Below are 12,933 nucleotides of genomic sequence, written 5' to 3'. Positions count from 1 at the left end.
ATTGAGTCTCTGGCCTACAGTCCAGATGACGGACAGCTGGGCGGTGTCGTCCTGACCAATAGGGAGCCCAGGAAGGTGGTCCTCCACCGGGGTGCGACGGGGCTGGGCTTCAACATCGTAGGGGGAGAGGACGGAGAGGGCATCTTCATCTCCTTCATCCTGGCTGGAGGGCCGGCCGACCTGAGCGGGGAGCTGAGGAGAGGAGACCGCCTGGTGTCTGTAAGCACTGAGCACAGCGCAACACGATCTGATGGGCCCCACTGATACAGTCGGATAGACCCTAAGACACACTGATACACAGTTTGATAGACCCTAAGACACACTGATACAGTCTGATAGACCCTAAGACACACTGATACACAGTCTGATAGACCCTAAGACACACTGATACAGTCTGATAGACCCTAAGACACACTGATACACAGTCTGATAGACACTTATACACACTAATACACAATCTGATAGACATTTATACACACTAACACACACTGGTACACAATCTGATAGACACTTGTACACACTAATACACAGTCTGATAGACACTAAGACACAATCTGATAGACACTAAGACACAGTGATACACAGTCTGATAGACACTAATACACAATCTGATACAGTCTGATAGACACTAATACACAATCTGATACAGTCTGATAGACACTAATACACAATCTGATACAGTCTGATAGACACTAATACACAATCTGATACAGTCTGATAGACACTAATACACAATCTGATAAACACTAAGACACATTGATACACAGTCTGATAGACACTAAGACACACTAGGGCTGGGCGATTAATCGATTTTGATTTTTGATTTTTAGCGTCAAACAATCACATAATTAACATAATCGATTCATACAATTTATATTACATATCTGTAATTTATTTTAGCTTGGAACATTTTCTGTTTTTTGGGAGAGACATGCTGAATAAATACAACATGACTCAAAAATAATCGTTTGAATAATCGTGATTTCAATATTGACCAAAATAATCGGGAATAGGATTTTTCCCATGATCGAGCAGCCCTAATACACAATCTATTAGGCCTTTATACATAATACACTAATAGACTAACAGACACTAATACACTAAAGTACACACTGTAACATACCCTGTCTCCAGGTGAATGGGGTGGACCTGCGCAGCGCCACTCACGAGCAGGCGGCCGCCGCGCTGAAGAACGCCGGACAGACCGTCACCATTGTGGCCCATTACCGACCGGAGGGTAGGTCCCACTACCTGGGTCCCCTGGGCCCCTTACACACCGCCTACATCTCAGCACACATCCCGCCTATACCCCTGTACCCCCCGGCTTCTCAAACACATGTACACACCTGGTCCTCGCACACCAGGTCACACCTTGTCCTCAAACACCTGGTCCTCATACACTTGGTCCTCACACACCTTGTCCTCAAACACCTGTACACACCTGGTCCTCATACGCCTGGTCCTCATACACCTGTACACTCCTGGTCCTCATACACCTGGTCCTCATACACCTGGTCCCCATACACCGGATCCTCATACACCTGTACACACCTAGTCCTCATACACCTGGTCCCCATACACCTGGTCCCCATACACCTGATCCTCATACACCTGTACACACCTAGTCCTCATACACCTTGTCCCCATACACCTGGTCCCCATACACCTGATCCTCTTACACCTGTACACACCTAGTCCTCATACACCTGGTCCCCATACACCTGGTCCCCATACACCTGGTCCCCATACACCTGATCCTCATACACCTGTACACACCTAGTCCTCATACACCTGGTCCCCATACACCTGGTCCTCATTCACCCGTACACCTTGTCATCGTGTCTCCAGAGTACAGCCGCTTCGAGGCCAAGATCCATGACCTGCGGGAGCAGATGATGAGCAGCAGTATCAGCTCAGGGTCGGGCTCGCTCAGAACCAGCCAGAAGAGGACCCTCTACGTCAGGTACCAGCACCACCGCTGCTGTGGCCAAGGCCTCCGTCCAGTGAACATTGTGTCTGTGTGTCTGGCTTTCTGTCTCCATTTTTGTGTGTGCCTGTGTTTCTCGGTGCCTTTGTGTGTCTGCCTGTATGTTTGTGTCGGTTTGTGTGTGTGTGTGTGTGTTTGTGTCTGCCTGTGTGTTTGCCTGTGTGTGCTTGACATGGTGTGTGTTTGTCTCTCTGTGCAGGGCGCTATTTGACTACGATAAGACCAAGGACTCGGGGCTGCCCAGCCAGGGGCTGAACTTTAAGTTCGGGGACATCCTCCACGTGGTCAACGCCTCGGACGATGAGTGGTGGCAAGCACGGCAGCTCACCCCCCAGGGGGAGGCGGAGGAGGTGGGGGTCATCCCCAGTAAGAGACGGTGAGAGAGACACACAGACACACACACACACACTGTAACTCACACACACGCACACGCGCACGCACACACGCACGCACTGTAACTCCGACACACACGCACTGTAACACACATACACACACACACACAAACACACTCTGTAACACACATACACACACACACACACACACACAATGTAACACACATACACACACACTGTTACACACACACATAATGTAACACACACACTGTACCACGCACACAGTCTCACACTCTCTGTTGTGTGCCCAGGGTGGAGAAGAAGGAGAGAGCGCGACTCAAAACGGTTAAGTTCAACGCCAAGTCCAGAGACCGAGGGGTGAGTCCAGAACCTCCCGTCCAGAACCTTCTGGTGAGCTAGAACACAGTCCAGACTCTAGAACACAGTCAAGACTCTAGGACACACTCCAGACTCTAGAACACACTCCAGACTCTAGAACACAGTCAAGACTCTAGGACACACTCCAGATTCTAGGACACAGTCAAGACTCTAGGACACACTCCAGACTCTAGAACACACTCCAGACTCTAGGACACAGTCAAGACTCTAGGACACACTCCAGACTCTAGGACACAGTCCAGACTCTAGAACACAGTCAAGACTCTAGAACACAGTCCATACTCTAGAACGCAGTCCAGACTCTAGAACGCAGTCCAGACTCTAGAACGCAGTCCAGACTCTAGAACACAGTCCAGACTCTAGAACACAGTCCAGACTCTAGAACGCAGTCCAGACTCTAGAACACAGTCCAGACTCTAGAACGCAGTCCAGACTCTAGAACACAGTCCAGACTCTAGAACACAGTCCACACTCTAGAACACAGTCCACACTCTAGAACACAGACAGACTCTAGAAGACAGTCCACACTCTAGAACACAGACAGACTCTAGAACGCAGTCCAGACTCTAGAACGCAGTCCAGACTCTAGAACACAGTCCAGACTCTAGAACACAGTCCATACTCTAGAACACAGTCCATACTCTAGAACGCAGTCCAGACTCTAGAACACAGTCCAGACTCTAGAACACAGTCCAGACTCTAGAACACAGTCCACACTCTAGAACACAGTCCACACTCTAGAACACAGTCCACACTCTAGAACACAGTCCACACTCTAGAACACAGACAGACTCTAGAAGACAGTCCACACTCTAGAACACAGACAGACTCTAGAACGCAGTCCAGACTCTAGAACGCAGTCCAGACTCTAGAACGCAGTCCAGACTCTAGAACACAGTCCATACTCTAGAACGCAGTCCAGACTCTAGAACGCAGTCCAGACTCTAGAACACAGTCCAGACTCTAGAACACAGTCCACACTCTAGAACACAGTCCACACTCTAGAACACAGTCCACACTCTAGAACACAGAAAGACTCTAGAAGACAGTCCACACTCTAGAACACAGACAGACTCTAGAACACAGTCCACACTCTAGAACACAGACCAGACCCTAGAACACAGTCCAGACCCTAGAACACAGTACAGACCCTAGAACACAGTCCAGACTCTAGAACACCTGTATCACATTCTAGAACCGTGGGTAACCGGTTTCCTGCCCTGTGTGTAGATGGTATTATGTTGCAGTTGTAAAAGTTGTAGATCTAGACAGCTGTAGAAAACAGTGCTCCGTATATGTATCGTTTTATAGTGTTTAAATGGTTAAATGATTATTATTCTATTGCTTTACAGTGACGGTATATATATATATTTATATTGATGTAATGCCAAAAATCAAGATAACGGAAAGATCCAACCATATTTGTAATTATACCAAACCAGTTTTCAATCTACCCTCGTTAATTCTGAAGTGGACTGAACTGCCCCTGCCCTCCAGCAGGGGGCAGTCGTCCCAGCAGATCAACAGCATGGTGTGTGGATCGTCTTCTTACCCCTCACCTCCCCCTTCCTCTCTTGTACGTTTCTTCGTCATAACCCGTGTCCAGCAGCGTCTTCGCTCCCTTCGTGCGTTCAAACCGCCACCAGGTGGCGCACCTCGTCCTCTCGTAACCCTCGTCGCCAGACCACCGCCGTCGCCACTCTGCGCTGCGCCCCCCCCCCCCTAACACGCCACTCCGAGGGGACACCAAAACATGCATGAGTGACACCCCTCCCCCCTCGATAACGCTTGCCATTGACGTCTGACTGTCTGCTCCTGATCCCTGAACGACCCCTGTGCACCCCCACACCTCCCATGACCCTCCTCACTGACCTCCCCCCTTCCCTCTCTTTCTTGTTCCGACTCATCTCCCTATTATTATAACTTTTTATTTGAAACCAAGTTAAGTGTTAAGAATAGAAACGTCAGATATGATTCAGTGTGAAAAATCCTTGTCATTGTGGTTCAAACCTGGAGATAGCTGGAAGGCAATCACTCTGCCCCCACACTATCTATCCCCTCTTTTAGCCAAGTTAGGTTCCAGACAGATATTTTTTAGAGTTGAGTTATTAATCATACATCTGATGTGACAGGAAGTGTACTTGTAGAACTTGCAGTGAAGACCTTCAACCCATAGCCTCCAACCTGCGTCTCCTGCCTAAAGAACCTTAACCCAGGTTCCTCCTACATCCCATCCAACCCAACCTCAACCCGGGTTCCTCCTACATCCCATCCAACTCTACCTCAACCCAGGTTCCTCCTACTCCCCATCCAACAGAACCTCAACCCGGGTTCCTCCTACATCCCATCCAACAGAACCTCAACCCAGGTTCCTCCTACTCCCCATCCAACAGAACCTCAACCCGGGTTCCTCCTACATCCCATCCAACAGAACCTCAACCCAGGTTCCTCCTACTCCCCATCCAACAGAACCTCAACCCAGGTTCCTCCTACTCCCCATCCAACAGAACCTCAACCAAGGTTCCTCCTACTCCCCAAGCATCCTAACCTAAGTCCAGGTTCTCCCCTGGTCTCTGCATGCCACCTGCACGTCATTACCCATCCCTACCTCCTCCTGCTCCTGCTCCACCCTGAGGGAGGAGCACGTCCTAAACCTCCACCTCTCACCAGGGCTCCTCCTACCTGCCTCCCCCCCCCTCACCCACCCGTACTCCCCTCACACCTCGCTGTAGGGCCCTCTTGCAGGCCTGCTCCATCTGCACAGCCATCTGAGCGCTCCTCGTAGGTCAGAGCGACTCAGTGTTTAGATGTTAGACCAGAGGGCTTGACCATTGCTGGACTCTACTGGTCCTCAGGTTTGACTCTGAGGACTGGAACCTGCCGAGATGAGGGCTAATTGAACTACAAGGACATTGCAACTGTAGCTTTGTTAACAGAAGCCCCTTTAGAAGATTTTTTTATCAGATATCTCTCTGTGTGTGACTCTGCATTGGAGATTATGGTGATGATAGTTAATAAATGAAGACGTGGTCAACCCTGTTCAAAATGGAAAAGGAGTGATCTAGTAGAGGTTGGATCTACTCTGGTAAACTACGTGTGACCTTCTGTCCTTCTACCTTGACTTCTCTCATGGGGGGTGGTGGTCCTTACTTCATTGTCTTCCATCTCCACCTCATGTTTGTCTCCCCCTTCCCTCCCCTCCCCCCGCCCCTCCCTCACTGCCTCCCCCTCCCCCCCACCACCAGCAGTCACTCAATGACAAGCGTAAAAAGAACCTTTTTTCACGAAAGTTTCCGTTCTACAAGAGCAAGGACGCGAGCGAGCCGGAGACCAGCGACGGGGAACGTAAGTACAGCACGCCGCGTGGGGGGAGGGGTCGCTCGGTCCGATACCACGGCCGGGGTCAGCCACGGCAAGAGAGACGGGAGCCGCCGTCGCCAACGTCAAACCCCCCCCCTCAAATCACTCCTAAAAGTCCCTTTTAGTGACGGGAAGCCCGGAATTACAGTTGGCTCGGATGGTTCGACTCGCATTGATCCAAAATGGCCACCGCGTGGAGGCCAGTGTCTGCTGGTCTCTCTCTCTCTCTCTCTCTCGTTCTCCGTCTCGCTCTCTCTCTGTGGCTGACCTCCAGTAACACCAGTGTCTCTTTGGCTGTTTCCTCCCATGTCTCTTATTCCACAGGACACCTCGGATGACATGCTCAACAAGAACCACAGTAAGTGTTTAACTCCTCCCCCCTTACCCGGCCACGTCGGCTGTTGGTAGGCTCCGCCCCCTACTGAACGCTGATGTCCTCTGGTTCTCATCAAAGGACTGGTCATCAAACCTCCAAAACAAAACTAGAAGAAATTAAAAGAAGAAAAGTATACTTGCTCGGACTGGTATATGTAATAAAAATCATTAGCAAACCGAAAGGTTTGGAGCCCTGAGTTTGAGGACAAATATTTTGAAGCACTTCACTCCTGTTAGCTGAGCGCTGCTAGCTAGCTAGTGCTGGATCAAAATGTGTGGAAATGGAAAAAAGGTTTTTTGTTTGTTCTGCTGTGTAATCATCGCCACACCTGTTTGTGCTGCCGTAGAGGAAAGCTTTTTCCACTAGCTTCGCTTGCATTCAGCTCGCTGAAACGGACACAGGTAGCAGGCAACTACTGGCTCGATAAAATAAGATGTTCTTTTAATCCCAGACAGGAAATGAAGGAGATGGTCTCAGTAGAAAATACAGGAATCTGAAAGGAATTAAAGATATATATATATAAATAAAAAAATAATAAAAACGTGCAAAAAATAAGTGGGACATTTAACAAGATGCATAATATGATATATTATAAAATGCAGAAATGTAAATGAAAAACGTAAAACTAAACGTCGTTTAATAAGCTCAAGAAACAATGGCACCATGTGGGAAAATGTCCAAGACCAGCTGCTCAATGGAGGGAAGGTGGAAGAGGGGTTCTGGGTGATGTAGTTTGATGATTTAACTTTGGGGTCGTTTCACTCTTGGTTCAGTAGTAGCATGAAGCAGCGCTCAGCCAGTTCATTCCTGTTCCTTGTGTGTGTGTAGTTGTGTGTGTTTCTGTTTCATTATGTGGGTGTAGGTGTGGGTTTCTTTGTCATTATGTATTTGTCGCTGTGTGTTTCTGTATCTGTGGGTATGTGTTTCTGTGTAGGTGTGTGTGTGTGTCGGTGTGTATAATGGGTTGGTGTTCAGGAGGTGAAGGATAGGTCACACATCCATACCGTTAATGCTGTTCTGCTGGCAGTAAGAGCTCCATGCTGGAACCAGGACGACCTGCCGTTAAAAATGATCGCAGTTGTACCCTTCAAATTAATGGTGACGGCCGGGTTGAACTCCTACTGCTGCCCAGGTGTCTTTTGGCCTGGCTGCAGGGTTGTGGGTCTGTCTCTGTAATACGTTTCCGTCTCCCTCACCTGGTGTCTCTGGCTGGTGGTGATGTCATCTTACACAGACTGTGTCTTTATTTCCTCCCTGCTTCACTAAAACCTCCACCCACCACAGTCTTCTGGCCGGCGACGGAACGCTGCAATGCATTGTGGGATGTTTTTGAATGGGGGATAACTTTCCTCCACCCCCTGACCGTGTTGTTTTCTTTGTTTTTGTTTTTGTTTGTTTGTTATGAATCCAGACCATGTGACGTCTAACGCCAGCGATAGTGAGAGTAGCTACCGTAAGTGTTCTCCAACCAAACCGTTGACTAACTCTACTGGCTGTTAACTACCAGGAACCACGGCAGCGTCTGCTGGCCCTTTAAAACTAACTAATGATCTGAGCCCTAAGGCTTCTAAGTGGATGAGTATGTCGGCGTCTGTGAATCAGCATCTACGTAGCAGCAGGTTAGATTGATGCTAATGCTAACCACTAACTGATGGCTCTCACCAGGATGGCAGACGTCTTTAAGGGCAATAACAGCATGACCTGTCCTTCACCTCGATCACACAAACTCACCCTGGTGTGTGTGTGTGTGTGTGTGTGTGTGTGTGTGTGTGTGTGTGTGTGTGTGTGTGTGTGTGTGTGTGTGTGTGTGTGTGTGTGTGTGTGTGTGTGTGTGTGTGTGTGTGTGTGTGTGGGGCAAAGAGAGAATGTGTGGCAAAGAGAATGTGTGGCAGAGAGAATCAATAACTGCAATGAGTGGAGATTTCGCTGCTCAGGGCCGTGTGTGTGTTATGCTTTAACCTTAGTGTGTGCGGATTGCGGCTGTAACTTCAGTGTGTGTGTGTTGTGCTGTAACCTCAGTGTGTGTATGTGTGTGTATTGCTGTAACGTGTGTATGGCTCTATAACCTGTGTGTGTATGTTGTGCTCTAACCTGTTTGTGTGTTCGTGTGTGTGTTCGTTGTGCTCTAAGCTCAGTGTGTGTTTGTGTGTATTTTGCTGTAAACTCTGTGCGTGTGTATTGCTGTAACCCTGGTGTGTGTGTGTGTATTGCTGTAACCCTGGTGTGTGCGTGTGTATTGCTGTAACCCTGGTGTGTGTGTGTGTATTGCTGTAACCCTGGTGTGTGTGTTTGTATTGCTGTAACCCTGGTGTGTGTTTTATATTGCTGTAACCCTGGTGTGTGTGTTTGTATTGCTGTAACCCTGGTGTGTGTGTTTGTATTGCTGTAACCTCGGTGTGTGTGTGTGTGTATTGCTGTAACCTCGGTGTGTGTGTGTGAGTGTATTGCTGTAACCTTGGTGTGTGAGTGTATTGCGGTAACCTCGGTGTGTGTGTGTATTGCTGTAACCTCGGTGTGTGTGTGTGAGTGTATTGCTGTAACCTTGGTGTGTGTGTTTGTATTGCTGTAACCTCGGTGTGGGTGTGTGTGTATTGCTGTAACCTCAGTGTGTGTGTGTGGGTTCCTTAGGTGGCCAGGAGGAGTACGTCCTGTCCTATGAACCAGTCACCCAGCACGAAGGTGAGTCTACTGTCAGCCACAATAAAGATTTTTAAAGGTATTATCTAACATCGTAGCTCAATATTAATCACACCGCCGATGGAAGAACTGGATTCATTTAGTTAATCAGCCCAATGGTTTGCACTTCCTGTTGCTTTAACACTGGTTTGATACATCACTTCCTGTTGTAAAAACACTGGTTTGTTGGGTAATTTCCTGTTGCTCTTACAATGGTTTGTTACAAAACTTCCTGTTGTACAAACACTGGTTTGTTCGTTACTTCCTGGGGGGCAGTGACTTGTTTTTTTGTGACTGCCTTTGGCCATAACGCTGGTTTCCCCCCCACCAGTCAACTACACCCGTCCGGTCATCATCCTGGGACCCATGAAGGACCGGATCAACGATGACCTCATCTCAGAGTTCCCCGACAAGTTTGGTTCCTGCGTTCCGCGTAAGCCCCGCCCCCTGTGGTGCTAGGCCACACCCCCTTTATTACCCATTTCATTTTAGTGTCTGATTAGAATTCCAAAAGGATTAAATGTTAACTAATGGATGTTACCTCTGGGAATGGTTCGGTTTGGAAGGAACCGGGGTGGAACCAGAGAGGGCTCAGTGTTCTGACCTGATGTTAGAAGTGGACTCAAACCAATGAAAACCCCCTCAGTGTTGCCATGTCTTGATTGTGGCTCCCTCCTTTGGGGACCCACACCACTGGCTGGAATCACGTCTGCTAGGTTCCTGTACACTGCTGTTCGCACTCGACTCGAGTGTTAAATGAGGGGAGTGTAAAGGAGGTTCTGTTGTGCGGCAGACACGACGCGGCCCAAGCGGGACTACGAGGTGGACGGCCGGGACTACCACTTCATGGTGTCCCGGGAGCAGATGGAGAAGGACATCCAGGACCACAAGTTCATCGAGGCGGGCCAGTACAACAACCACCTCTACGGCACCAGCGTCCAGTCGGTCCGGCAGGTGGCCGAGAAGGTGGGACTGGGAATACACACCTTCAATTTGACCCGTTTCCTTATTTATTCGGTATTTTGTTTGAATTCTATTTTAATTGTATTATTGAATTTCTGACCTACTTGGCTGTAAATGACAACTGCATTATTGTGTCTCCATGGTAACTGGTTCTGTGTCCATGGTTACAGGTTGTGACGGTGTCTTTATGGTGACACAATATGCTTCTTGGTCTAATATCCATGGTAGCGGTTGAGGTGGTGTCTTCATGGTAACGTTTTTGTTGGTGTCTCCATGTTAACTGCTGTGATGGTGTCTCCAGGGGAAACACTGTATTCTGGACGTGTCGGGGAACGCCATCAAGAGGCTGCAGCTGGCTCATCTTCATCCCATCGCTGTCTTCATCAAGCCCAAGACTGTGGAGAACATCATGTAAGTGGTCAACCACAGTACTACCATTATACTACACTAGTACACACAGAAGCAACGTATCACCACAGTACTGCCATAGTACCATAATACTACCATTATACTACAATAGTGCACACTGTCATACAGTATGACCATTTTACTACCATAAAACCATACTACTGTAAAACTACAATAGAGGAAACAGGACCACCATAGCACCACAACGACTGACGGCACTGCCCTAGTACTAGCCCGGGCCGCAGTACGCAGCCCGCAGTGTGACAGCCTGTCCTGGTGTGTGTTCAGGGAGATGAACAAGCGTCTGACGGAGGAGCAGGGCAGGAAGACGCTGGACCGAGCCAACAAGCTGGAGCTGGAGTTCACCGAGCATTTTACAGGTGGGACGGCGCTCCCTACTCCCCGGAGGGGGTACTGTGTCTGTGTATGTGTAAAGGCAAGTCTAATAAGGCGTGTGTGTGTGTGTTCGTTCCAGCCGTGGTCCAGGGAGACACCCTGGAAGAGATCTACGACCTTGTGAAGCAGATCATCGAGGACCAATCCGGCCCCTTCATCTGGATCCAGTCCAAGGAGAAGTTATGAGGACCAGACACATGCACAGAGACACAGACACATACACACGTACATACACGCGCACACACACGCACACCGCTCAACTCTTTATAATTTAGCTTTTTTTTTAAGACAACTGCTGCATATGGAAACCTCTCCTCTCTCTCTAAAAGACACATATAGACACACACATAAACACACGCACACACGCACACACACGGCCTTGCCAGAGGTCGCCCAGACTACGGTACGCTTCCTTAATGTTTAAGGGAGAGGACTTTCCGTTTTCTTTCCTTTATCGTTCTTGATTTTAATTAATTCTGGGGCTTTTAGCGTAACTTAAACAAAGAGGGGCAGAGTTTCTCTCTCAGGAGTCATAAAGTAAAAGAAGAAGGAGGCGGAGCAAGTTGGTCCCCTCCCGCACGTGGTCAAGAGGTCCTTCGTCATCTTCCTTCTGCGCTTTTTAGTTTTAAATTTTCTCTTTTTAACCTCCTTGTCCTCCACACACACACACTCAGACTGCCCCCTGCTGGTCATCTCCCACCAAGTGGAGCTTTAGGTGACCGACCGGCCTCTAATACCTAACACTGTTGGCCCACTCCCCTCCTCCTGACCGTCACTAAGGAGACGTTCGAACCCTGGACACTGCCCCCCCCCCCTCCTCCGGGTCAGACACATTTCACGCAAGAACAACGCTACAAGGTCAGAGGTCGCGGGATCAGAGACACGAGACTCAAGTTCTGACCAGATGAGCGGGTGTATCACTGTGCAGACGACCAACCCCCCCTCCCCCCAGGAGCAAGTGCACGCTGGCGGAGCGGCCATTTTGTGTGCTGTCTGTTTTCTTTCACCATCAAAGCGCTTTGGCGTCCCAAGTCATTGAGGCGCGCGGATAAGAAACCGCCATTTCCAGGCGTCCATCGCTGTGTGGGCTGCCGAACGCTGATGCAAACAGAGATTTAAGATCCTTGTACATGAGATTCAACCCTTGGTAAACTGCCTATTTTGTTATAATAAAAGTCTATATTGAACTTGACTTGAGCACTACTACGGGATTTATTTTCTTTGCATTGTTAATCGTAAGATGAAATAGAAAGGTATAAAGATATTTGAATATGAATATATATATATTTTTCTTTTCTGTTATCACCACCGCGTCTGTCTTTTAATTTTCTTTTTTAATCGGAATAAAAAAAGTTGACAAGTTGTGGGGGTGTACTTGTGTGTTATTTGCAATCAAACTGAGCAATCTAAACAGCTTTTAACCTGTTTCAAATATGAATGAATACGTTTGTCCACATGCTTTGACTAGAGCTTCTGGTCACTCAACTTATAAATATTGATACCGCTACATTAAAGGCTGATCACCAGGTGTCCCCTAACGTTCTCACGGATCACCTGTACAGGTACTATTTGCCAAGGACCCCTTGAATATATTTCACATGTTTACATAAAAGATGCATTTTGTTCATCAATGTACCAGTAGTACAGTAAACCCGTTTGAGACTTTGAAGATCAAATGTTATTGCTTTTGGGTCCGTTAAAAAACACTTAATTAACACATGTAATTGACATGTCACTCAACAGTCGTAGCCTTTTTTATGAAATGGGGATTTTAGGGCTCGAACGAGAAGATATGCGATACCATAACCTGATAACTACACACACATGCTGATGCGAGGGTCTTATAAACACGGGGCTTTTATCAAACGTTTATTAAAATAGTTGTACAGAGGAGTCTACAGACATAAGGTTTTGATTTGGGTTTAATGACTTGCACACGAAAACAGCAGGTCGTGTTTTTAGGCAATTTCAGAGTTCATTCTCAGTAGTTCCTTGCAGCAACTGGTTCACCGGCAGCTTCATGATTTCAGTCCAAC

General features: G+C 48.1%; 1 protein-coding gene across 18 annotated transcripts in view; it reads left to right on the top strand.

The window, feature by feature from the left end:
* The window catches only part of dlg1b (discs large MAGUK scaffold protein 1b), a 64,370-nt gene extending 51,859 nt beyond the window's left edge, over positions 1 to 12,511 (top strand). For 4 of the 18 annotated variants that reach the window (XM_056595838.1, XM_056595841.1, XM_056595840.1 and 1 more), the window contains 13 exons: positions 21 to 219; positions 1,135 to 1,237; positions 1,849 to 1,963; positions 2,187 to 2,363; positions 2,631 to 2,730; positions 5,964 to 6,063; positions 7,866 to 7,907; positions 9,083 to 9,133; positions 9,462 to 9,563; positions 9,924 to 10,096; positions 10,395 to 10,504; positions 10,790 to 10,881; positions 10,977 to 12,511. In XM_056595838.1, coding sequence (XP_056451813.1) covers positions 21 to 219; positions 1,135 to 1,237; positions 1,849 to 1,963; positions 2,187 to 2,363; positions 2,631 to 2,730; positions 5,964 to 6,063; positions 7,866 to 7,907; positions 9,083 to 9,133; positions 9,462 to 9,563; positions 9,924 to 10,096; positions 10,395 to 10,504; positions 10,790 to 10,881; positions 10,977 to 11,083 — 1,471 coding nt within the window. In that variant the 3' untranslated portion in view covers positions 11,084 to 12,511. Of the gene's footprint in view, positions 1 to 20; positions 220 to 1,134; positions 1,238 to 1,848; positions 1,964 to 2,186; positions 2,364 to 2,630; positions 2,731 to 5,963; positions 6,064 to 6,402; positions 6,437 to 7,865; positions 7,908 to 9,082; positions 9,134 to 9,461; positions 9,564 to 9,923; positions 10,097 to 10,394; positions 10,505 to 10,789; positions 10,882 to 10,976 lie in introns of all 18 variants that reach the window. The other 14 variants (XM_056595836.1, XM_056595844.1, XM_056595849.1 and 11 more) reach the window with 9 other exon arrangements.
* The last annotated feature ends 422 nt before the right edge of the window (positions 12,512 to 12,933 follow it).

The sequence above is a fragment of the Gadus chalcogrammus genome, chromosome 8 (assembly GCF_026213295.1).
Source record: "Gadus chalcogrammus isolate NIFS_2021 chromosome 8, NIFS_Gcha_1.0, whole genome shotgun sequence".
In the NCBI taxonomy this organism is placed as follows: Eukaryota; Metazoa; Chordata; class Actinopteri; order Gadiformes; family Gadidae; genus Gadus; species Gadus chalcogrammus.
Note: the sequence above shows the minus strand (reverse complement) of the source record. Positions and strands in the feature narration are given on the sequence as shown.